General features: G+C 38.6%; 1 protein-coding gene across 1 annotated transcript; it reads left to right on the top strand.

Moving 5' to 3' along the window:
* The first annotated feature begins 490 nt into the window (after positions 1 to 490).
* Positions 491 to 27031, top strand: LOC145776647 (4-galactosyl-N-acetylglucosaminide 3-alpha-L-fucosyltransferase FUT6-like). The gene is made up of 3 exons (XM_082587880.1): positions 491 to 750; positions 23990 to 24106; positions 26254 to 27031. Exons 1-3 carry the CDS (start codon positions 491 to 493, stop codon positions 27029 to 27031), a joined length of 1155 nt encoding a protein of 384 aa, XP_082444006.1.
* The last annotated feature ends 587 nt before the right edge of the window (positions 27032 to 27618 follow it).

The raw sequence follows: 27618 nt of genomic DNA on the forward strand, positions 1-27618 counted from the left end.
CCGACTTTGTCGTCGTCGTCGTCGTCGTGTGAGCATACGGGGCCGAGGCTCTATCCTTTTACCACCTCAGATTCACGATGTTCCGAACTACACTGGAAGGCTACTAGAGAGCAGCCAGTCTTTGGTTTCATCATCCATGACACGCAGACCTTCCACTCCGTTAGGTGGCTTGAAGATGGTACAGGCATTGATGATGTGGTCTGCGGTCTGTTCCTCGGTACCACATTCACAGGAATAGGAAGAGGCCATTCCCCATTGGTGCATGGTTGAGCGGAAAAACCCGACGCCCGTAAAAAGACGGTTGAGGTGCACCCATGCCTGTTTTGGTATAGTGTCAGGCCAATGGGGCGGTTGTCGGAGTCGGGGATGAACGAATAGAGTCTGGTGGTGCTTGACTTCCATTCAGAATTTCATTTGTGGTCCGCCCAAGCAGCCGCAGAGATGTCTTGTTCATCAACTTTGTTTATGAGAAGTTGAGCGACTGGCACGAATGGGTATCTTGATTTCATTCGACCGGGTGCTCGTTTGGGAGAGCAGAGATTTTGTGGTGGCGAAGATGGTTAGGCTCCAGTACCCGTCGACCGAGGTACAGAGTGGCTTCTTCGCAACGAAGCTCAGTGGGTTGGATGCCAGCGAGAATGGGGAGATTGTCCTATGGTGTGGGACCCAGGCATCCGGTCAATGTGCTCAAGGCGCTGTTTATGGAAGTGTCGATGGTGGTATGGCAGTGAACACTGCGGCAACAAACAGGTGCACAGTACTCTGCTGAAGAGTAGACAAGGCTAAAGCTGCTACACGCAAAGTGTCAGCTCTCGCCCCCCCCCAGCTAGAGCCTGCCAGGCGCTTGAGTAACGCAGCGCGGGATGTGAGTTTCTTGCTCAGTAACACCAAATGGTGGCGGCATGTGAGCGATCTGTCCAGTGTCACCCCAAGGTACTTTGGTTCGGGGCAGAAGGACAGAGATTTTCCGTTCTGGACGTGTTGCTCACGATCAGCTTCCCGGTTGTGGAGGTGGAAAGCTGCTGCCACAGTTTTGGTTTCGCTGAGTTTCAGTCGCCAGTTCTGAAGATAGGCTGAGAGAGTTTCATGTCCTGGCTCAAGGTGTCTTCTAGATTTTCCCACGAATTTGCGGAGTGGAGAATTGCCAGGTCGTCCGCGTAAGCGTATTTTGCGGAGATCGTAGTTGGCAGGTCGTGAGTGTAGATGTTAAAAAGAGGTGGAGCCAGAACCGATCCCTGTGGGACGCCGTTTTTCAGACGTCTCAGTCTGCTTCGCCGTGAGTTGCCGGTGTCGAGGGTGAAGCTTCGATTCCTGACAAGTTCCATAATCACATGAACCATATGTCGTCAGGAAGCAGGCAAAGCAGCTTGCTTGCAAGTAAGGCTGCGATGCCATACGGTGTCATAAGCAGCTGTAAGATCTAGAAAGACAGCGCCGGTCTTCTTTTTTGCCTCAAAGCAATCCTCGATGTCTTGGGTTAAGAGTGTGACCTGACCTACAGTGGATTTTCCTCGCTGAAACCCAGCTTGCCATTTTGGAAGGAGCTGGTCTGGAAGGATGATTGGGTTGATGCGGGCATAGATCAGTCTTTCGAGGATTTTGAAAGGAAAACAGAGGAGGGATATCGGACGATAACTCCTTGGACCCTCTGGTGGCTTGTGAGGCTTAGGGATCGCAACTACTAAAGCTCTTCTCCAGATTTTTGGGATTGTGAGGTGGTGCCAGCAGGAAGAGAGGAATCTACGTAACCAGGACTTTAGGGCATGGCCAGCATGGAGCACAAGCTCAAGGCAGATCTTATCCGGCCCTGGAGACTTGTGTGGTTTCACTAGGGTGATGGCGGTGGAGAATTCTTCTGGAGTAAAATCTCCAAAGATTGTTTCTTCTTGTGATGTTTCCACTCGCCACAGGGCAGATGCTTCCTTGGCAACAAGGCAGGGTGCCTTGCAGTCTTTTGTCTTGTAGACCCCGTTCTGCACGAGCTGGGAAGCGATGGCATTAGCAGAAACGGGGCACTGACGACTGAGCGCCCAGTGAGGTAGTTGATGATGCTCCATGCTTTGCGGCTTGAGTGTGAGAAGTCGATGGTTTGGACAGCTTCGTTTCATTGCTCAAGCTTCTTTGTGTCTAGCGGCTTAAGTAGTCTGGTGACCGCGGTATTAGAAGCAGCACCACGTGTGGCGCCTAGGCAGGAGCGATAGAGAGCCTCACACTCAGAGTCCCAGCATGGTGCATAGCTGGTTTGATGGCCACGTGGTATTGTGGCCTTTGCCGAAGTTATTATGGCATTGCAGAAGTCCTGGTATGCCTTGTCTGCGTTGCATGGTCCAATCGATGGTAACTTTGCAGCAGACTCATTGGTCAGGAATCTGTATTGTTTTCAATCAGTTGTTTTAAAGTGCCATCGCTTCACCGAGGAGCCACAAGTTTTGGGGCGATGATGAGGGACGGCCGGTTTTGGGACCGTAGGAATTTCTCCAGCACACGTCTGTCTGGAAGAAAGCTGTCGACACTTGCGAAGACCAAGTCAGGGTTTGTCCCTGTTCCCCAGCGGCCGGAATAGAAACTTTCTGGTTCCTTTGGATTGAATAGGAGGGCAAGATGGTTTGTAGAGGCCCAGTCAGCCAGCAATTCTCCGTCGCTGCTTGTGTTGTTGTAGCCCCAGTCAATGTGCTGGCAGTTGAAATCGCCAGCGTATAGACTGGGGGAGGGGAACGTTGGAAGGGATGGTGGCAACATTCCCGAGGGTAGGGGCTTGTAGATGTTGACAATGTTGTACTCTGAGATGCAAATGCACACCCACTCAATCTCGGCATCAGTTTGAGATTGATCGAGATCTTTAGGCAGACCCGGCTAGCGTGTAATTGGGAATAGCTAGCCTATCTGCATAGATGCAGTGGGTCTCTTGGAGGAGGATGACGAGTGCTTGTTGGTATGGGCAAGCTGCACCACAACTTTGATCTTGCTTGTTGTGTAGCCTTCTATGTTGAGCTGCAGAATGGTGGGCGTCTGAACTTGTCCATTGCCCCTTGCAGCTGTTCCGTCCTGGTGGAGGGCGGAGGCTCTTGGTTGACAAGTTTCGTTTGGCATCTGCTTGGGTGCAGATGTTACTCACAGGATGGGGCACGAGGAGCCGCTTGTCGTCCATACCGACTTAGTGATCGGAGAGGACGAAGCAGACACTTGGTCATATTTTACATTGTTATTTACCAAGGATAATGTTTATCATTCATTGTTCACAAAGCTGCACTCCGAAATCACTTTAAAAAAACTCAGATTGAAGTTTCATGGTTTCAGTATGCCTGAAATAAATTGTATGCTCATGGATAACGCATATAAAACTGAAAGACGAATTGTGTATTAAATGACATGTCTGCTGAACAGAATCCATTCAATAAACATTCCGATGCTCGTCCTATTGAATATAATCAATTTGCAATTGTTCTTTGTTTTCCGGAAATCACCACAATTCAAACAACTGAGATTGGATAGGCGTCCTAATTGCCATGTTAACGTATTCTCTATATCTATTAAACCAAAGCAATGCAACCATACTAGCCTCATTATTCAGGTAAGTTAATTGCCTCTCGCAGTGAGGATTGCCTACTGCTTCAGAACCTCGAATTCAATAGGGAAGCTAGCACATTGCGCAAGGTTGTTTTAACTGTTTTTTACACCCTAGGCTGGGGGCGACCCATTTTTAGTCTGTTTACCGTTTTTATGCTCTTTAAAATGAAAAATGTGAAAATAGAGCTACAAACGCTTGATATGCAATCGCCTTTTATAATACATCATAGATTTATATATTGTCGAGTTTTGTTTGGTAGATTATGGCTATTTCAATTAATGAAACCACTAGATACGTGGATATGCTGTTTTGCTAACATTTACAGAAAAGGAAATTATGTTGTTCTCTCGGTTTCTTGAAAAATGTCTTTAAAATGTTATGTTATGTAAATGTTAGCCTATGTAGCCTAAATGGTAAAATAGGCCTTTTCTAACATTAAACTTTCGTAAAATGGAAAAGATGTTAGATATTAAAGGCCAGTAATGTTGACGGAAGTGGTCCAGGTTATATGTTTGGACCCGATTTTGTGGGCCCAAAATCGTTTTAGAGAGCCTGCAACCGAAATGAGCTCGACAACGCCAATTTTTTACAGCAAACTTGATATTTTAAAGCAGTGCTTTTGCGTCTATTACAGCGCCCTAATTTTTTGTAATACAAACATTACGTCACACTATTTCTTTCAGCTTATCCTTAGTTTGTGTTGTTCAAATGTGGTGCAATTACAAGTTTTGGAGCCGGATTTTTCATTGCTACCAGGTCCAGATTATCCTGTAAACCGCTTTGTTGCCATTTGTCAGCACCATGCTGAAACCAGTCACAGATAAAAATGAATGTTTGATGAATACGGTACGACGAAAGCACTGTCATGTTTCTGAAGAGATAAGATTTAAGACTAACTCTATTTTTGCCGTTAGTAGTTGAGGCAATTGAACTTTAGAATGTCGTTTTGACAAGGCAAATAATGTGAAAAATATTTTTAAATTCTTTTTTAATTAAAAGAGGTTTATGAAAGTGAAAGAAGATACTTTGTGCAACACCTGCCAAACGTTGCGAAAAATTCTTAAGGATATTGAGAAAGTTAAGTTTGATTTGTGAAAGGCAATTCTTCTTTCCCAACCTTTAAGTTCACAATTCGACAACATCTCACCTCTCATTGGTTAATATTTTGTCGAAACAACAGACAAAACACATAAGTCTGCACCATGCATGGATTATTGGAAATAATGAAAATGAAAATTCAATAATTGTGCCTGTCAAACACGTCCTGTCGTGGACGCACAGTGAAAAGCATCGCTAGTGAATCGAAACAATTTTCATATGTTCACAACAGGAGTAGGTTTTCATTTTTTTTTTGGTTAACCTGCACAGCTCTTTAGCCTACAATATGGTATCTAAAGACATTTATTTGGGACTTCTAAAGGATTATTGAGTCAAAGTCGAATGTTTCAATCGAAATTTGCAACCCGTGTGTAAAGGTCAACCTAAGTGCTATAAATTACCTTACAAAATTAGGCAAAAGTGATAAAATAAAACAGGCTATATTTAACAAAGCTTTATGCAAATTATGGCCTACTATAGGCTTTTGCATTGTTTGCACATTACCTACGTTTTTTCGAGAATGTGAACTTTGCTAAACAGACTGATAAAATTTATTATTTCAAAGTATTGAAATAGTTTACGGCCGAAACCGACTGCTTTCTTGCCCCACTTATGAGCCGTACAATCCTGGTTCGACCCTCAGCATAAGCTGGTTGCTAAAAAACACTGCTTACCTCTACCTACCTAAGAAAAGTAATAGTCGCCTACAGTTCGAAATTTTGTTGAAACCTGGTAAAAACAACTTTGCTTCTTACGTCGTATTGTAACAAACCTTGATAGTTTAGCATCCCCGCACCGCCTAGGCACAGGTCTCGCACCCCTTGGTGGTGCGTGCACCCCTGGTTAAGCTCCCCCTACCCAGGGTGTAATAAACTGGGTGGGGCGTAGTTGCTGAAGGAAAGGCGGCCGAGAAAAGAGAACTGACCATCCTACTCTCGTTAGTGTGGAAGGCTTAGTATGATAACCTTGTGTTCTTTTTATACGTGTGATTTCTATACGTGTGATGTTCCTTTCGATATTTTGTCTTTCGTCATAGCCTGAGCTTCGTCTTCGTCTTCGTCTTCTTCTATTTAATGGTAAACCCACAAAGGAGGAGAATTTATTCGAATTCTGGGCAAATTCAATTAAGAAAAAATTCATTCCAACAAATCGATTGTTTAAACCTTTTTTTGTGGAACTTCCGAACATAGGCTAAAAAGACCAAATAAAACATCTTTGCTGCTTTAACACGGATGCCTACAAATTATTATTCATCTTATGTGAAAAGGGATTTTCCGATTTAGTTGACACCAAATCTGAAACGAGAAACTCTACACTTATGATTATATTGATAGTTTAACAATAATGATAAAATAATAATGGAAGCAACAGCTAACAACACACTATGTTCAAACGTCTGAAACTATACAACAAGAAAAAAGCCATACTAAATCAACTTTATTTTAACCTTTATTCTTTTGTGTTGTTACACAAAAGAGTTTTATCTGCCTTGAAATTATAATTTCATTAATGATTGTTGCTAGTTGGTAGTGGATATGACCAGTTTCATTTCAAAAACGATAAAACGTATTTCATTTCTATGTCTCTGGACTTGCGCGATAACAATCTATTTTATGACATATTCGTATGATGTTGGAGCATTGCGTGAATTCCCGAAGGTTTTAAAATACAAGAAAGTCTCATATGCAAGCAAGACATCAACAACTTCAATTAAGTTTGATCCAAAGTTAAAACATCAACTCGAAGAAGCTTTGCACAAAGCTCAAGAAAAGGTAATGATGATTTTGTGCTATTATTAGATGTTAGAACAGGAGTTTTGAAGCTTTCTTAGCTGCGTATCTTTTCGATTTATCTACATGTACCCCTTAAAAATAATGTAGCAAAAAGTGTATATGCAATTCAAAAAACAAAACACAACAAACTATCTGTTTACACTTTTGCTACAACCATCATTTCACACATTTGATGCAATGAATGAGCTTGGCGTTTCTGCACGATAAATCTATTGTGGAAAGAGTTGCAGCAGCTAAAGTATGAACGATTTTAATTTATCTGCAAAGTCTATCATGAAAGCAAAGTTTTCTTGTAGCGATAAATTTACCTCGCTGAGCCGAGAAAAAACATTTTTCAGGTAGGCTAGTTTGGCCAGCGATTTGCAATCGCCGAGATTTTGAGTAAATCTTTTTAGTTTGCCTGTGAGATTTAAGAAAACAAATTTTCAATCCTGTCTTCCTGCATGTAACTCGAGCTAGCACTGTTCCCCTGGACAGCCATCTCACTTTGGTGTGAAGCAGAAGTGTCTTAAAGGTCAGCACTGAGCACTTGGCAGAACACACGCAGTATTCTGATGCTTAGTGAATTATCTTCAAAGCTTGCCAGGGCTACAACATCATAGCTAAAACAAAGCGATAGTTTTGGTGGAAAGATTTAACAGTTTTTTACTTATAATAGCTTTCCAATAACAGCGATTTATTAATGTCTAGCAGAAAATCATAAGCAAGCGCAGGGTGGTGGTTTTAGCTCAAACGTTGGACTTGGCGATTCTTTTCCTCCCCTGTCGCATAAACTTTAGCAATCATTTCCCAATTCACTATTGCGAAAATGATCACAGTGTCAGTACGCGTACCGCAAAAACTTCTGTTGCCCACTCCTGAGCGTACCCCAGTTGAGAACCCCTGAGTTATAACCACTAGCAGCCGATGATGTTGAGCATTCACTTGCAAGCCCCCCGCGATACCAGTGTGCCGCCTTACACACTATACACAGTTTGGGAACCTCTGCTTTGAAGGAACTGAGTTGATCGCGCAACCTACGCTTTTGAGTCCGAAGAATGTGGACAAGGTTGAACAATTAGAAATTATCAAATTAACAAATTGTGAAAATCGTACAACAGATATAGCGTGGGGAAAGTAGAAATAAATTCATTTTTATTTTTGGTCACGAACACTTAACATTTTGTTACTTTTGTTATAAAAGTAGTTTTTTAGCAGAATAAAAAAACAAATCACATCTCATCCAGTCGAACATAATGAAGAAATGTTTGGACTCTTTCCATAATTTTACGAAATGTTATATAAAAATAATTGTATACTGCATTTAAAATCCGTGCCCTTTTTCTAAGTGGCTTTATCAACCTTCTGACGGAGAGACACTCTCTACATGCGCGTCACAAAAGACCGTTCAAACATCACACGACATCTTGAGCTTTCAACGACCATGGAAAGAAAAACTTTTATGTCATCTGTTGTGAGAGTAGCAGGCTACGATACAAGTATAATAAATACTACAAAACTAGCATCATAATAGGTAACAAACTAAACTCCACGGCAGACAGGAAGCAAAGAACACTATATGCTATCGATTGAGCTGCTTATCTGAGCTGCTTGATTGAGCTGCTTATCTTTGGTAGCCGATGCTTGACATTGGTCTTGGACACGAGATTCCATCTCTTACCTGTGAGACCAAAGACACTTGCATACGATACTAGAGACTTCTATCGAATTTTTTTTAATTCCTTGAGTTCAAATCGGTTAAAAAACTGTAGGCTATAGCTTATCATGCAAAGTTTATGACTCTGTGTCGTTAGAGTTGAGGTGTCGCTGGAGCCTATTCAACGTAGCCTACATTGACCATAACTTTTTTTATCATGACAATTATCTGTGTGACAAAATTTCACTAAGCTTCACAAGTAGCTACCAGACTCCTTGATATATTTCAGAACTTGGAAATTTCGAACACGCTGAATGTTTAATAATTAAATGATTAAATTGGATTTAGTCTGTATTTTCAGGTATTCACTATTTTGATATGGGCTCCTATGTTTGGGAGGACACGTCCGATAGGTCTCGATACCGATAACTGTGGAAAGTGTCAAATTACGTTTGATAGATCAAAGGTGAGTGGTATAGTTTCTTAAATCAGTGTAGCCTATAGCCATTACACGTAGGAGAATAGAAGCATTCAAATATGAACTACTTTTGCCTCTGTAGAATTGTATGTATCAAAGAAGGATGCACGATATTCATGACCAGGAGACTTTCGAGAGGTGTAGGCTACATCCGCTTGAGAGATGTTGCACCAATGGGCCATTTTTTAAATATTTTTTTACTTTCTCTTAATGCAAAGTTTGTGCGTCCTCCTTTCCGGCACAATAGTAGATCATATCCCAGTGGATTCAGTATTTTTATTTTATTTCCAAACTAAAAACTGCCGAAAATGAACTATTAAATTAATGCAAAAAGTGACCCGTTGGCCCAACCCCACTAGAACCAACGGGCCACTGCTATTGGACCAATCAGCCACTTATTACATACGGTAGTAATAAGCTAATGCGTTGAAGTTCAATTTGGACTTCTAATGAATTAAACAACATACAGACATCACAACACCCAAACAATGGGCTATTAGTTCTTCAATATTCTCCAACATAACAAGACTTCTTCGCCGACTTTCGAACAGAAATAACCTGTTTCATAACATTTTGTTGTTATTTGTTTTACATGTTGGCATCTTTAATCTAAATACAAAATGGAAGATGTTATTAAAATAATTAACTAGTGCTGGTCTGTTGGTTGAACAAGGGGGTGTCACGCTGGTCTAATGCATGATAGTTCTTGGATTTCATGGGCTAGTCCAATGATCGATTAAATACGAACATTTAACTCATTGCAATTTCATTTGTCCATGAATAAACAATTATAATAAACAAAAAGTTTTGAAAAAAAAAGACGACAGGTGAAAAAACTGTAGAAAAAAACAAAGTTAAAAATTAACTTTTCACCTTGAAAAACATACTTTCCTTTGCAAAAACACAAAAAAATCTCATAGATTCCAGTAACGAACATTTCCAAAAACTTCGATGTTGATGAAAATTAACGCGCTGTGTCCATCGCTCCTGCTACTCAGATCAAAAGTAGCGCGCCACTACTTTTACGCGCTACTTTTGTCTTGAGTTAACACTATAAAGCACTATTCAAGTACCTTGTTAAGTAAAAAAAAAAACTTTGAATACAAATGAAATAAACATTATTGATTTTATGTCTATAGTTTGCATTACACGAGAAAAGAGATTTCTAAAACTTTAAATAGCTAGTTTGACCACACAAGTGTTTCGATCAAAAGTCTCTAAAAACGATTCATTTAAAACCACATTTTAAGGACTGATATTTGGAGCGATAATTCTTCGTCCTTCCAAACTCCAATTCTTCAATTAGGCTACTTCTAATGGCTGTCTTTAAATGTAGCAAACCTAGCAAACCTCGCAAACCTAGCAAACGTAGCAAACCTCGCAAACCTAGCAAACGTAGCAAACCTCGCAAACCTAGCAAACCTCGCAAACCACAAGGTTGCCAGATGGTATTTTTTTTAATTTTTTTTTCTTTATTTCTTGGCGTTTTATTTATCGAGTGCATTTTTTTTTAAAACCCTTTTGATTATGTTATTTGTTTAGTGTTGATGTCTTATTTTTATCAGTAAAAAGATATCAAAATCTCTGCTTTGTTGGTTATGGTTAGTTTTGATATAAATACGTTTAAAGCAATGCCTTTGCGATCAACATTTGTGAGATGTTGAAACTTGAAAGGTAATATTAACGCAATTTATATTTGGTAGTCAGACATTCGAGAATCAGTACTTAATCCCTTAGACCATGGTTGGGTGAGTTCACTAATCAGTGGTTCTCTAAAAACCGGGCTGCAGACGATAAATAAAACTTAACTTTTGCAGGTGACCGTAGTTCCTGGGCTACGCCGTGTGACACAAAAGGAAGAAGTTCCTAATGACAAGTTTTTGTGTGTGTTTACAATGTAAGGAATATTTTGTAAACGAAACCGGTTTTTCCAAAAGTTTTGGTCATTTGAAGTGTGTTTAAAATGCCTATATGCTTTGGCTCCTTTTTGGGCTACGGTACTTGCAAAAAAAATTGGTTTGAAATGTGTTTTTAGCTGGGTAATTTTGTGGAATCTGGCAACTTTACAAAGTTTGCTTCTTTAAATATAGCAAACCTAGCAAACCCGCAAATCTTGAGAAAGGTTTCTACAATTGATGGCCGATGAGGTTTTCAACTGTTCATAGTTTGCACCAAATAGATAGGTCTAGACCAGGGGTGTGCAACCTTTATTACAGAAGGGCCAGATATTAACAACTGGGTGAAACCGCGGGCCGCACGTTTATTTAACATATGATTTCTAGTAGTTGCAGGCACAAAAAGTAGTTTTTTGTTACTCATGTTATTTTTATGGCATTATTAGGGGTTATCTCCTTGCAGAAATAATAAGTTAAGACGCATAAATTTCTGAAGAAAACTGTTATTCAAATTTATCATCACACCATCTTTAAACGAGTTCAGTGCGAAATTTGCAACTGGTTTCTTTTCCCGACGACTTTTTCCAAATTTACTTTAATGGTAGTGCTCGCAATTCGAAGTCCATTTTCCAAGTGTTCGTCTGTCAGAACCGATCGATAGGGGGATTTCATGACGCCCATTTTAGAAATAAATTATTCGCACAAATACTATGAGCCAAAAAGAGCCATTTTTGAAGCCATGGATTTTTTGAAATGTGGAAAGTCATCTTAGTTGAGATGTTTTTGATAAAAATCGCCAGGATTCATTTTTAAATACTTTACTTTCAAATCTGTTTTCTCTTGAGGATCAATCAGTTGAAGTTAGATATAAGCTGGTGCTTTGTCAATGTCCGTGTTGAATGGCGAAGTGAATATACCAAACAAATGTTCATGAGATTTGAAGTCCTTGAAACGAGCCAAAAATTCATACAACAATTTTTCAAGTTGGTCAGCAACTTCAGTTTTCTTCTCTGGATGCATTCCATAGTCTCTTAAAGTTGGAAGTGGAAAAGATTTCCTGTCTGTACGTGAGCTTTCCAAAGTCGTAATTTGTTCATAATGCCTTTTATAACCATACATTTTACGTTCCAAATAATTAAATACAATGGATTGGTGGTGGCCGGTGGGAGTTTTAAAATGATTAACAGAAGGTGCGAAATCTACAATAATCCACTCCACAATAAATAGTTCACACGTACCAGACTAAACTAAATTATAAACACGTTTCGCGGGCCGCACACAATTCAAAATTGACACATCTTCGCGGGCCTCACAATTTTTCTTTGCGGGCCACATTTGGCCCGCGGGCCGCACGTTGCACACCCCTGGTCTAGACTACAGACAACCTTATCATTACTTGCTGCTAATCTAAATCTATCTTCTTTAGGGAGACTATGAAAACCTATTGCGGTAGGCTTTCAAATGCAGAAACCTTCTCAAGCTTTGTGAGGAATTCGGAGTTTGCGACATTTAAAGACGCCCGCTGAGAAAACCTCATAACACAAAAAATATTTTCCCGTAATTGTACAAATGTACAAACCTTGTGAGGTTTGCGAGGTTTGCTAGGTTTGCTACATTTAAAGAAGCAAACTTTGCAGAGTTGCCAGATTCCACAAAATTACCCAACCAAAACACGTTTCAAACCAATCCCAAAAACAAATCATTTTATTGCAAGTAGCTCAAAAAAGAGCCAAAGCATATAGGCATTTTAAACACACTCCAAATGACCAAACCTTGGAAAAACCGGTTTCGTTCACAAAATATCCTTTACTTTCTAAACACACACAAAAACTTGTCATTAGGCACTTATTCGTTTTGTGTCACACTGCGTAGCCCAGGGCTGGAGCTACGGTCGTCTGCAAAAGTTAAGTTTTATTTATCGTCTGCAGCCCGGTTTTTAGAAAACCAGTAATTAGTGAACTCACCCAAGCATGGTCCAACTAAGGGATGGAGTACTGATTCCCGAATGTCTGACTACCAAATATTGCGTTAATATTAACTTGCAATAGGCTATCTCACAAATGTTGATCGCAAAGGCATTGCTTTAAACGTATTTATATCAAAACTAACCATAACCAACAAAGCAGAGATTTTGATATCTTTTTATAGATGAGAATAGAACTTCTGCAACAACAACACTAAACAAGTAACTTGTTCAAAAGGGTTTTAAAAAACATGCACCCGATAAATAAAAAGCCAAGAAATTTAAAAGAATAGGCTACAATAAAAAATACCATCTGGCAACCTTGTGGTTTGCGAGGTTTGCTAGGTTTGCTACGTTTGCTAGGTTTGCGACGTTTGCGAGGTTTGCTAGGTTTGCTACGTTTGCTAGGTTTGCGAGGTTTGCTAGGTTTGCTACATTTAAAGACAGCCCTTCTAATCGCTAAAACCCAAATCTCCAATCTCTAGAATATTTCAAATCGCAACATTTTAATCCAACAAAACAAAGCCCCGAAATCCTTCTGTTGTTTCATTATTTTCTTTTTGAGGAAATTGTCCTTCCCATCAGGGTTGTGGAGTCGGGCTGTGGAGTATACGCCTCCGACTCCTCGGTTTATAGCTGACCAACTCCAATTTTTGAGAGTTGCCAGATTTATTTAAATTTTATCCTTTTTCATAGTTTTTAAATTCAATTTCACTAAAGTTGTGATCAAAACTGAAATGGCGACTTTTAGCAAGTCTGACAAGAACTAACACTTCCATTTTCCGGTTAACGTTTGGAGCGCAATATGGAGAACAAGAAACAATATTTTGAAAAAAGTTTGCAAACAAAACTCTTATTGTTCATCGTTTTGTATCAAGTCGGAGTCGGCCTTCTTATAACGACTCCGACTCAGACACGCCAAAATCTTTTTGACTCCACTGCCTTGGTTCTCATCAACTGGTTGGCCACGATCTATTTAATATGGCTGATAAAAATTATTTCTTGGTTTATTTATTCATATTTTGATAGATATGTAAGCTTATTTTTGTTTGCCATAAGGTTACCTGTGTTGATGTAATGTGACTGAACCATCAAAGCAAAATTGTTTCATAAAAAATATTTATTGCCTCGATTTCATGTGGGCACGTAATCAAGTGCCCCCTTGATCCTTGAATAACTTAGGAGGCTACAGTAGATCATAACCAGGTTTTTGATTACTTTATAGCCTAATTTATTTAAGAGAAACGGCTTACAAATCAGCTTCTCATTCAAAAAAATTTTTTTTTGTCTTCTCAAGGTTTATCATAATATTATTAATTTGGAGTAAGAAAAACCTCGAAGGATGTCACCTTTCAGACATATGATTTCAAAGCCTCTTGCGCAGTATCCTAAATGTAACAAATCTTTTAAACGCTGATTCTTGACACAGACAGCTAGCTAAAAACACTTTCTTTATTTTGTTCTACATGTTTCATCTGCAATATAGCACTCCAAACACTCATGACGAAATGCAAACAACAAATTACTTAAACATAAGCTACCGAGGCTACTGCAAACACGTAAAGTGGTGGTAGCATATAAATAGTGGGTTGGTTGAAGGTTTTGAATCTTTATCCTCGGACTGACAAAGCCTTGATAGGTTATTCCTGGTAGTTTCGCATTTTTGTAGAAGCTTTTGACGCAGGGCCCGCTACCGAAATTGACAGAGTGAAATTGCCGATTGTTAAAGTCTTATTGCCAATGGATTATTCCTTCCATTAGGTGCCGTTGAATGGAGAACACTCCTTAAAATGCGTCATTCAAGCGCATACCCCGAGAGTAGGGTGCATCATCTGCCCTTTTTCATTTAAATTTTGTTCTGCAGTTGTCAGAAGTGTTCCTTTTGTCAAAGTAAACACACCTGTAAAGTTTTATGCGAAATGATTTGGATCTAGGGGTACCACATCGCAAATGAATTTTTGACATATAGACGTCGAGCGAAAAATGCGAAAAGCCTGGTTTCAGATGGCATGTCTGTGGCACACATATGTTCTGTTATAGTCCAAAAGCGTTAAATCATTTATTTTAGGGTTTTTCTCTCTAAACTGCACACCTTTTGATCATTTTATTGCAAAAAGATATTCGCTGAATTTTATCTAATCTTTAACATTCCCTGTTTTGGTCACAAAACACCAATAAATGCGCATTGTTTTGCCGAATGTGCAAAAGTCTGTATTTTCCGAATTGAAATAACACAGTTAGAAAAGGCACAGTTTCCTGTTCAACTAAATATGCAGTATCCATTGAACAGTGTTGTTCATTTCCTTTTTCCGTAAATTCGCTCACTGCTGATAGCTGCCTTCAACAGTCTGCAGAACAGTTTGGAATCTCTGTTCTGACTTTGCCGATGAAAGATAGTCGCATCCAAGCTTGACGCCCCGTTCAGCTGCATCATTTACTACTCTCAGCTGCCTTACAACTCTGCAGCAAGCTGCATATGAAGGACAGCTGTTCCAATGAAGAACATCTTCGTCCATGAAACTTGTACAATGGGCAATGGCCAAGCTTCTTCAAAAAGGAACCAGGAATCTTCATTGATTAGATCAGCCAACTTGGTGGTTGACAACATTGGAATCAACCTTGGTTTTCCAAAACCTTCTCCAAATCTTTTTAATGGCTGTCTGAAACTTTTCATTTTGTTTAGTATTGCTCTTGCCTTTGCTGCTTTCTCAGCTGGCAGTGTCTTGGTGCTAAAAAGGGCAAAGGGAGCAAGTTCCCCAGAGAAGTACCATGTGTGTAGCATGAAATACTTGAACGCTACCTCTGCTACCAGCTTGTCTTCTTCTTTGTATTGGTGTAAGACTTCAATAAAGCGCAAGTCGTTTGTTGGTGCATTGCCTTGGCACGGTGCTAAAAACCAGTACCAGCCATAGCACGACAAGATAAATTTGACAGGACGTTTAAACTTTGCAATTTGAATGTAATACACACCATTTGCAGGTCATAAACCAGTATGTCTGATAGAAAGCAAAGGGATAAGTGTTCAACCATGTCAGAGTCGGTGTTTTTGTAATAGCAAAGTACTGGATGCACAGTTGCTTGGACGTGTGTCCAGTGAAAGCCCTGAATATCACTTTGCACATGAAAGGAATAATTCTCTGAAAAGTCCATTGCAATCAAAACTTTACCTTAGATTGCAAATTTTCTTTTCTGGACTTGTAATAATTTGATTGTGCTTTGGACACATAACTATGAGGAAGAAGTTAGACCAGCTTCTCAATCAAGGTTTCTATGAAATCTGAAACACTCGTGATCATCGTAACATTTTCTGCTCCATCAACTGTCGTCCACTGTTTAAAAGTGATGTCTTTATCATGATCCTCAAACAGCGAGTTAAGGTGGCTTCTCAAAACTTCTAAAGACGGACATTGGTCACACTTGCAAAACATGCATTCTCTTGAGGCAATATCACAGACCATTAAAGAAAGCAAGTCTTTGTAAGATTCTGCCAAGTTTCCCACCTCTATCAGTAACTTGGGATTCTCATGAATTAGACAAACACAAACTGAATGGGTTCCGGAAGCTCCTGCCAAAACGCACCACTTTGGCCTTAATGTGCAAAATTTTGACAAACCAAGCTTCATATCTGGTTGTCTCTTTTTAAACTCCTGATACAACTCATTTAGTGTCACCAAAACCAATCTTTTTTGTTGATAGCATTTTTTGCACACAGACACTTTATCCTTTTGACCTTGCTTTGAAGTAACCTACTAAATTCATCATCTGCATAGAACTTCAAAACAGAATTAATAATCTCTTGAGGGAAAGCCCTTTGTTGACGTGGGTGAGGTTTTGGAAGATCGGTTTTGGTGACACAAAATGAGTTGTATCAGGAGTTTAAAAAGAGACAACCAGATATGAAGATTGGTTTGCCAAAATTTTGCACATTAAGGCCAAAATGGTGCGTTTTGGCAGGAACTTCCGGAACCCATTCAGTTTGTGTTTGTCTAATTCATGAGAATCCCAATTTAACGTTGTAACCGTTGTATAAGACGTTGTGACCGGTCACGGAATTGGTTTTAACATCTCCCCTCAGTCAGTTGTTTAAACTGTGCTACCCATCCTTCCTTCACTTTAAAAAATACATGGTACACTTACTACAGCAAACTACCTCATTTCTACTCAAGTATCCCATTTGGAGGCTAGAAAGCCAAGAAAATTACCTTTCATTGAAGCCAAGTTGCAGAAAAATCGAAGTAGAGTGTTTTCTGCTATAAGCGATCAAAGTTTTGTCATGCATGACTGATCACAAATAGTCATGTGTGAAACTAGCCACTTGGTGGCCTGTAGTGATATAAAAACAAACAAACAATATATCTTTTCAGAATCTCCATACTTTGGATAACTCATATGCATTGGAATTTTTAAGTTACCATTTGAAACACCTTCATAATAGGTCAAACAAAATTTGCAGTTAATTTCTACGCATGAGCGATCACGAAAAGGGCCAATTTTCAATTGCCGATATCTCAAAAAATACTGGGCCGATTTTGGTGAAATTGGTATCACTTTTCTCAAAATTGCACAGAAGTTCTACATATGAAGTTTCATAAAAATCTACGACATATGGTTCCACAACTGTACCAGTAGCCATGGAATGACCCCAAAATAGCAAAAAATGACATAATTTAATCCAATTGTGGTACCCCTAGATGTTAATGAATTCTTCTGAAAAGTTGCACATCTTCATTCTTCAACAATCATAAAAAGGAACATTTTTATCCACTGCAGAAAACCAAACAAAAAAATGAGGGGCAGATGATGCACCCTACCCGAGAGTCGAACCAGCGCCACTTGATCGTGAAGCTTTCTTCGTTCACGAAGTCACACGCTAACCAACTGAGCTATTAATGCATACTAGCCTACTTTGCTTTTTTTTTGTGAATTTTGTGATCAGAACTAGAAGCCAGTAAGTTACTTTAAAATCGTAATCACACACAGTATCGACAGATAAAGTAAGCTAAGTGCACTCAATACTATTGTTAATGAAATCACTCAGTTAGGCAATTCTAGTTCACATGATGGCCGTTTAATTTCTTAGGCCAGTAGATTTTAAACTGCAGCGTCTTCCTCTTGAAAGAGCGTGAAGATTATCCGTTGGGAGCGTGAAGGTGGTAGGCTTTGAACTAATAGTCTATGTTAGGCTACTGTAGCCTATTGTACAAGTCGTGAACAAAATGTTGGTAACACCTTACTGTGTGTTGTTTAGTTTCCATCCCAGCCCTAATTCTTGCAGTTGTTGTTTAGTCCAATGTTTGGTGACAACAGTCTATGAGTCTATGACTGTTTGAACGACTTTTTGTGTGAAAGTGGCTGTTTTGGACTTGTAGCCTAATTGTAAGTGTGAAGACTCAAGCTCTGAACAAACTTAACTTTGAACTTGACATGCGATGTGTATTGTCTTCAACTAAGCCACAAATTAAACTGCTGGCTTCAAAAAAGCAGCTAGGCTAATGATTTATGTATGATAGAAATAAAATTGGTTTTAAAGTTCAAAACATGTAAAATTTACGTAGTTTGACTTTAATTTTTAACTTACGAGAAAAAAGCGCCACACAGTTTTACAAGTGACGTCATGAGGGCGTAGCCAAAAAAGCTTAAGAACCCCCTGTCTTAAGCGTTACCAAATGTAACTTTCTAGGTGGCCGAACCTGATACAAAAGCGGTGGTTTTCCATTTCGCCGACTTCACTTTAGCCTCAATGCCACCAAATAGGTAAGCCATATTGATCTGACTGATTTTGCAAAATGTATCAAGGTAATACTGAACTTGAAAAATACATTACTTTAACCCGTTCAGTGCAAATGACAAAATGCAAATGATTGCATCTCGTGGATGGAATAATTCCCAGGCAACAACATTTCAACACAACAATCGGAAACTTCAATCTATCAATCTCGCTAACCGGATCTGCGTCAGTGATTCAAATCCTCTGCAAGTATGCGAATCTGCCAGGAACAGCATAAAAAAGACTTTGTTAGTCAAAGGATAAAGATTTAAGACCAACCAACTATCAGGGTACCTGTCTTGAGCAACTGTCTCTTCTTGTGCGAATGACATGACGCACTGCTAAAATACAGATATTTGGGTTGCTGTTCAAATGCTTGATATAACTATCAGAATTAGCCCATTCTTCCTAAAATTAAATGGTTTAAGTTCAATCCTGCTGCCTTATAATTATTTTCAATACTTGTATTCTTGCCAATTGGTGATCAAAGAGCGCACGCTATCTTATTGTTGACACAAAATAATGTCAATGAGGTTTAAATTGTGTCCTCAATATTGGCATATCGTTCCATCTACAATCTCCATCAATTTCTTGTCACTGAATAAAGTTTTCTAAAATCTGGATTTCGGACACGCAATGATTTTTTATTAATGTTTTATGTATTCAGTAATATTTCTTAAATCATAGACAAACAAAACAAAATAACTTTAGCGTTTACTGTAGGATGAATGTCACATAAAAATTTCATTTTTGTAAGTTTAGCTAGATTTTTTTGCAAAACTTGTTGAATCTTTTCCTAAAAAGGTTACACTAATAAAATAAATAAAATCTACTTCTTCAGGCGTGTCCTTTTGTTGGTGACATTCATGCAGTATAATTATAAAACATTTAAAATGCACCAATATTTTCCACTGAGGTCGCCTACCCCTTTGCTCTTTTTTCGAATAATGTGTATAAATTTAGCTGTTTGCGTGACGCAAACCAGACATACGAGATACATACGACATACTCGTACATTGGTATGTCAACCAGACATTTGTTGACAAGGGCCGGGGGCACTTCAACCCAAACTTAACAACCAAAAGTGCAGTTAAATATCACATCGCCTCTTTTGTAACGTTAGGCATACCATATTTTCATCGCCAAAAAGAGGACACGTTTCGCCAGCAATTTTACGCTTTAAGAATCTTTTACATCATTTTAGATCATTACAGTATAGGCCTACGCAGCAAAAGTTACCAAAAAAAACAAGAAAACAGATTGATTGAGCGTTTAACTTATTTTTTTTCTCATTTCTAGTGCTTCCTTGAGACAACAAATGATTTTATATTTTTAAGAGTCAGCAAAAGATGAAAAAATACCTAATTTTTAGACAGTTTCAGTCAGACAGCAATGATCGCAAAAATCTGCAAAACGTAACAAATCAGGCACGACTTCCAGGTTAAGCCTTAAAGGCATACTAAATGAAATTTTCAAACGGGAATTAAGCATTAAAATGCTTAAACTGAACATTCAAGAATACATTTAAAAAAAAATTACCGAAAAAAAATTGTTTTCAATGGCACTGGCAAGGCCCAAAGTCCAATGTTTCATTTATTTTTATTTTTTCAAATTGATCAAAAAGTGGAAATACTAGCCTACTCGAGAATACGTCACTATCGACAGCAATAACAAAAGCCACGTTATCACATCTGATGTTTTAACATCAGATCTGATGTTTTGAGCAAACTGTCTGATGTTTTGACGTTGAAATCTGATGTTTTGATCTACATTCTACATACATACATAGTCTACAGTTAAATTGCCCGCAGTAACAACTATTGCGCGATCAGCTGATTGCTAGTCTATAGTGACGTAGACTGTACAGTCGCACGCTTCGCTGCTCACTCCCATTTCCGTTTTGAAATCTCTGACAAAATCACGCGCGGAAAGCTAATCAGACCGCAATGGGGAAAATTTTTATTGAAAATTGTTTTATGGTGGCATGTTAAACATAAAGAACGTGTACAATTGCCAAGTCAGGTTTTTCCTTTAGGGTCGAATGCAGAAAGGTAGCTCAAAATAAGCCTAGCTTAACGCCAAGCTCTTCTCAGGCAAGCGGAGTTTTAGTCAAGCTCGGTTTAAAACTTAAGCGCGATGCAGAAACTAATTTGCAAGGTCGCTTGGACAAGCCACTCTTTGAGCTGCGCTTCATAATAAAACTGATTTTAAGCCACGTTTTTGACGCAAAGTGTGACGTCACTCGACTTGCGATGGTGATTCTTGAAACCGGTACCCGGTCATTTGGTCGACAGGACGTTTGGTCGACAGACATTTGGTCGACAGGACGTTTGGTCGACAGGACGTTAGGTCGACAGAACGATTTATTTTAGGGTTAGGGTTAGTTAACTAACCATAACCCTAATCTAACCCTGACTCTAACCCTAACCCTAACCCTAAAATAAATCGTTCTGTCGACCTAACGTCCTGTCGACCAAACGTCCTGTCGACCAAACGTCCTGTCGACCAAATGTCTGTCGACCAAACGACCGTGCACCCTTGAAACCTACCCGACAAATAAAGTAATTGTAAGTTTAGAAGTTGTTCGTGTAATTAGGGATGCTTTATTAATGACATCATAATACCTTTTGTTACATCACAATTGAATTTGAAACGCAGTTTCCAGTTGGTGGTAGCAAGTTAGTAATAGTAGCCTGTTGTAAGACAAAGCATGTTGACAGCAACTAGCAAGCATGTAGTAGACAACAATAGCAATTTCTGCTATTTCCTTTCAGCCTAATTATAATCTTTTCTTTTTGCCTCAACATAATATTCACGACACAAAAGTCTGTATCACTGTAGGTTACATCATTATAACATAGCATGATGCCCTTCCGTTCCATTGTTCTTTGTATACCTGACACTTGTATCATTACTCGATAATGAGCTGAAAGATGAGCATTATCGCTATACGTTGTTTTAAAACTATAAAAAAATGGGCCTTTCAGCAACAAAAGTGCCCTTTTTTCATAATCCTGCCCCCCCCCCCCATTGAAAACTCGTTCCGGCGCCCCTGCAAGTAGCAGTCGTTTTTTAACAACTTTGTAACTGAAAAATAGCAGTGAATCAAAAATATCTGGAGGTTTGTCAAGGGGCTAAATAGGGACATTCCACCTGTAACTCAAATAAATCTGGTCAGAATTTTCTCTTTAAAAATATATCTATTAATTTATAAAGTTTTCCATGGTTTTGCTCCGAACTATCTGGACACTTTGCTTGTTCATTATAAACCTGCCAGAACTTTGCGTTCTCAACATCAATTGCTCTGTGCAACCCTTCATGTAAGACACAATATGGAAATCGTACCTTCCCAGTTGTTGCTGCCAGTTGCTGGAACTGTTTGCCTATTTGTGTGAAAGAAGCTGAAAATTTAAATGAATTCAAAGCTCGCTTGAAAATGTTCTATTTCAATGAACATTATGACTGAAAGTACCGTATTAATTATCACCATTGTCATGTGCAGCGCCCAGGAGCATAGTTTGACTGTGGATGTGGCGCTATATAAATATTGTTATTATTATTATTGCCGTATTTAACCTGGTCGTATGAAATGCTGCTAGTAAGCTTCAGCATTTCCAGAAAGGCCTACAGTGTTCTACGGAGAATGCACAAGCACATTTTAGCAAGCTTCAAAAAGTGCCCTGCACGATGGACTAATTACACAACTTCACCACAATCCTTTAAAATCCAGTTTGCAAAAATGCTTAAGTCAAGATCCGCCGCTGTTAAGTCGCCTTTTTTGGCGACTTAAATTGGTGGCTCAAAACCTGGAATGAAACGAGTTTTAAGCTTGGCTTAAAGTAAGAATAGTTTCTGCAGCGCAAAACTCGGCTCAAGCCACTATCTAAGCCCGGCTTGCTTAAAACTAGTTTTGAGCTACCTTTCTGCATTCGACCCTTAGTATCCCTTTAACTATTTTCAACAAGGAATGAATAATAATAATTATAATAATCGTGTTTTTATTTGCGCCTATTGCGATAACATACACTGCGATCACAGATGCGATACAACAGACGACAGGAAGCAGCGAAGTGACATACAGTCTTCGAGTCAGCTGCTCCCATTATTTTGAATGGTCTTGACGAAATTGTTAAATTATTTGCAAGAAATAGGACTAAAACAGTAGGCTGCGCATTACCGTTAAGATGCTAAAAACGGTGTGAACTAAAAAACTGTTCCTTTCCTTGCAAAGCTGTAGGCCTATCCATGCCACGATTTCTTGTCTCCGTGGTTAGGCGTTATACACATTGCACTTTTAGACATTCGTTTCGATTTGTTTCAAGTAACAAACGAACCAAACTGAGTTGGTAACCAGCAACGTCTACAAGCGTTGTATCAATATAAAATGTATGAAGGTAAAAGAATATTTTTTTGTGAAAGTGTGAGCATGGCCTTTAAAATGTCGTTTAATATCTTACAGTGAATCAGGCAATGAACGTTCAACAACAGTTCCATAAAATGCGCCAATTTCTTGTAGAATTTATAAATCAGCATGTTACATTGGTATACAAAATGTTTAGAAAACAAATAGCCTTCAAGCCGTCGCTGAAACGTCATCAAGCAGTATAATCCCGTTGAAAATATAAGCATGAAAACCCAAACTCTCAAAAAATAGGACATTTGAGCATTTTTTAGTGTCCTCGGAGGACACTTTATTTTTTTTGAAAAAAGAGGACAAATCCTCTTAAAAGAGGACGTATGGTAGCCCTATGTAACGTGCACTGATAATGCCTCAATCGACCAATTTAAGCTCACATCTCGAGGCAGATTTGAATTAACTAAGATTACGGAAGCCTTAAGAATCAAACGTAACAATCCGTTTCTAAACAGGTAGTGTTATTCGCCTTTGGCTCATCGTTCCTTTCTCTGTATGTTCTAATTGTTTGTCTCATGCCTGTACTTTACACCTCATGTGATCCGTTTCCAGCCGTATAATTTACTCGTAATCATTCTTGAATCACATGTTCAGTTTGTGCTTTTCAGTCCAAAGTGTCGTTACAGTTATAGTGCATAGTCAGATTTATCGTATAATTTACATTTGATGTATATTGCAGATTGAAGTAATTCCTGATGAGTACACACACACGTGTCGAAAACGTTTGAGTTGATTTTTTAATTACAGTAGGCCTATGTTTTATCTCGTTGTAATAAAACATGTTAAACCTGCTAAAGTTACTTTGTTTTGTTTGTCTATGGTTTAACAAAGCAAACCCTCTACCAAAATTTTAATTTTTGTTAATTGAGCAAAGCTTTGTTTTACTTTGCTTTTTCAAAATACCTTATAGAGTGCTTTTTCACAGCATCGCTGATCGATTGATCGCAATACTTGGGTGCTGTAACAATGTTATAAAACAATAAAAAACTAATAGGGACATCCGTACTGCGTAATCTTTTATAGGTCATAGCTACCAAAACACGTAGACATCTGAACCTATACTATTAGTGGTAGAAACAAACAAACACAATTTTGACAAAACTGTCAAAATACGTTTAGGAACACATAAAGCCACCGTTGATCAAACTTTACAGTTTGCCTGTGGTGATGCTATTTAATGAAATTAAAAAAATGCATTTTCTATTTAAGTGTAACTTTGGAATGGCTGAACAAACTTAGACTATGTAAATTCATAGAGTAAAAGTAAAATATCTTGAAACAGTTTGTTAAAGTTTTGTCTTTAAATTATTCTAACTGTCCGCTTCATTTGAGCGTCATCTGCACTTGTGTAAAATTGATGGAAATTGCATTTTACAGGAGACATGACCAGCTGTATACTTGGTGGACAATAGAAGCGTCTCCTGCTTTGTATACTCTCCGCGGGATGACTTTAAATAATCTTGATCGTGTGTTCAATCTCACCATGACGTATAGGTTAGCAAACATCATGTTTTAAACATATTTTTTTGTGTATACGCACGCTACAAGCTATGTGAGTTGGCTAATATGCTGAAACAACTACTCTTTAACACGTTGCTATAAAATGAATGCCTCACATATTTTACTTCAACAGCAAACTTGCTTAAAATAAATTGTCACACAGTAATTATTTATTATTAAAATGTGAGTAGCCAAATGTATTCGTAGCCAATCTTTTTGTTTTGATGAGCCAAATCAGATGTCCAGTTGTTAAAGATAATTTTTCCTGTACAGTAGATGTATTTATTAAAATATAATCATTTTCGTTTTTCACTATTCCATTTGGACTTTCCCAAGTCCAGTTTCTTGTATTTTTTGTACTTCTCAAAAAAGTATTTTGTTTTGATCAGCATTTTCTCTGATGTTGCAAACTGGATCATCCACCCTTCCAGGCGCGGATCTAGGAGTTTTTTTCGGGGGGGGCCAGAAAATTTGAAAAGCAATTAAACAGAAAGAAAAAGATAAAGCAGATATGAACAATGATACTACGACAGTAGCGTAGCCAGGAATTTTGAAAGGGGGGGTTTTGACGGCCGGTGGGGGGTCTGGGGGGCAGCCCCCAGAAAATTTTGAAAAATTACTTTGAATTTAGTGCATTCTGAGAGCATTTTCAACAAAAATGTGGGTATAAATATTCTTATAAAATGGTGCTGTCTGGTGGCATAGCAAAAGGATAAGATCATGTTTTCTTCGGATTTTTCGGTAATAAACCTAAGTCTCTATGTTTTCTTGTTGCTAATTCCTGGCTGAGATATTTGAATGTTTAGTATTGGCAAAACTCGCTCTTTTAATGCAGTTTCGTTTAAAATTAGGAAAACTTTGTTTAAGAGACATAGATACTGAAAGCTTCATTCTCAATATCGTGATGTCACACGCGTGCCAAGGGGGGAGGGTTGTAACCCCCCCCCTCCCCTTGGCTAAGCCACTATACCACTATACTACGACATATAGGCTACGATATGCCATAAAATAAAATAGACATTAAAAGAAACAGCCATTTCATCAATTGTGAATGTTTGAAAAATACATTTTGCTTGAATAAAAACTGCTAAGCATGCAAAGTAAACTTGAAATCTGGTTTAAAACCCTGTATGCAGTGTCCATGACCAATTGGATGTTTGTATGTTTGCAAGCATAGACGGCAATTGATTGAAATTATAATGAAGGCTAAAAACTATAAAACAGCCATTCAAGGTTTCAGATTGTTTCAACTGACGTCATTTGGTTCAGCATTGGTTTCAGCTGAGTCAGCACCAACAAATGTTGCTATTAAAATGCATTTACAGTTGTATAACGGAATAAAGGAGTCTGATCGATGCATGATTTTAACCATAAAAATAACAAAAAATTACCCCCCCCCCCCCCCCCCCCAGATAAGTTAAGTCCGCCTTGGGACAAATATCAGCTGTTTAGACGTACATCAAACGATTTGATGCGGATACATAGAATTTCAACAATAATTCCTCACAATATTTCGGGGGGGGCCCGGGCCCCCTGGGCCCCCCCATAAATCCGCGCCTGCACCCTTCCTATCTTGCTAGTTTTATATCCTCTTCTTGTTATTCTGTCATTTGTTTGATGCCTTTCCTCATTGCATTTGTGTCTCCAATTATTATTATGTAGTGATTTTTATTCTTTTCCATTACGTTAGGCTATGTATTTCTTCACATAACTCTTTTACTTCTTCATCATGGCTTGTAGTTGGTGCATAGCCTATATCAGTATTTTTGTATTTGTAGTTTGCATTTTTAGCACACACCTAAAAACACAAAACATAGAATGCGCCTACGCTAAATATACTGATTTTGACAACCTGCATCAGGCCAATAACTCCATATTTACTCACAACACGCAAAACACAACATTCATAAATGAATCACAGCATCCAACATCTAAATGAATCTCCGCACCTGAACACACCCATTATGTTGAGTGTTGTCAGGAAGTCCATCTCGACTGCAACTTTTGAGGTAAGACAATTTAGCAAAAAAAGCAGAATTTGCTACGTCATTAGGAAAACATGCAATATAGGTAAAAAAACAAACTTAAAAATTAAATGAGTAGTCTGTGGATATTAGAATAAATGTTTCTTTATTTTACAGGAACCACTCTGATGTATATTATCCGTTTTCCTTTACTGCAAAATCTGCGCTGGAATCTATACTAAAATCTGGCTCTGGTAATCCACAAAAAGACATTGATGACTTGATGTCAAAGAAGACTCATCTTGCGTTTTGGGTGGTTTCAAATTGTGCTTCAACTCCGGCTGTGAGAAGGCGGATGAGATATGCCAAACAAGTTATAAAAGCTGGTCTGGCGTTAGACACGTTTGGAGGTTGTTTTCGTAATCCCCTCAAAAGTATGGACACTGCAAAGCGTTATAAATTCTATTTCACATTCGACAACGGTTATCACTGTAATGACCACATTTCTGAAAAGTTTCGCAACGCCATGAGGAATGATGCTGTCCCTGTTATCTTTGGTGCAAAGAAAATCGACTATGAAAAGTTTGGTCCTCCAAATTCTTTCATACACACTGACGATTTTGAAACGCCCGCCAAACTTGTGGAATATTTGAATTATCTTGACCAAAATGATACTGCATACAAAGAATACTTCAAATGGAGAACAATGTCACCTGAAGACATGCCTCATCCGCACAGACGTTGGGGTTTCTGTCACTTATGTCGCATTTTACACGGCATTAATGTGGATAACATTTATAATCCAATGTACAATGAGCTCTACTCCGACATACCTTTGTTTGGATACCCAAAGAAACCTCGCATTGTGGATTCATTGCCTAAGTTTTTGTACGACACAGAAGACAAAGAATGCTTACCAAATTACTTTGAAAAAAAATCATCACTGAAAACATAATTATCCTGCTTATAAAGAGGCACTCATTGGCATGATGAAGAAATGCTACTGATGTAAAGACAAACTTGATAATGAAGAACAAAGGCAATTTATTTTGTGGCCTATTTCAATGCAGATTAACACTTAAACTGGTATTGGACAATGGACATGTATTGAACCGAAGATTCTCAACAGGTTCTAAATTTACTCCTGGGTTAGGCTAAATGTAATACAAAAGGGGGTAGGCTAAACTAAGTAAAGCAAAGATAGTAGCAAGAAAAAGTTTAATAAGATAAAAAGTAAAAAAGTTGGTTAGGTTACATCAGAGTGGTCCTAAATTGCAAGCATGGAGTGCCACATTAAGACTTGAGGATCACTTTACAGCAGCCTAGAAAAACGAGCTTCAGCTTATTTGCGACTTAAAATGTGATTGCCGGCTAGTAAAGAAAATACAGTACAAAACTCATGAAGAAAAGGTTTTGTTCTTGTACGTTATAATATTTTTTGACCCCCAAAATAGTTTTTCACTATAGGCCGTAGCGTCCAAATGCCCCAGCAGTTAAACCCCGAATGAGGGTTTCTGAATATCTCTCAGTGCGGAAAGTTTG

This window comes from Aplidium turbinatum, chromosome 9, assembly GCF_918807975.1.
Source record: "Aplidium turbinatum chromosome 9, kaAplTurb1.1, whole genome shotgun sequence".
NCBI lineage: Eukaryota > Metazoa > Chordata > Ascidiacea > Aplousobranchia > Polyclinidae > Aplidium > Aplidium turbinatum.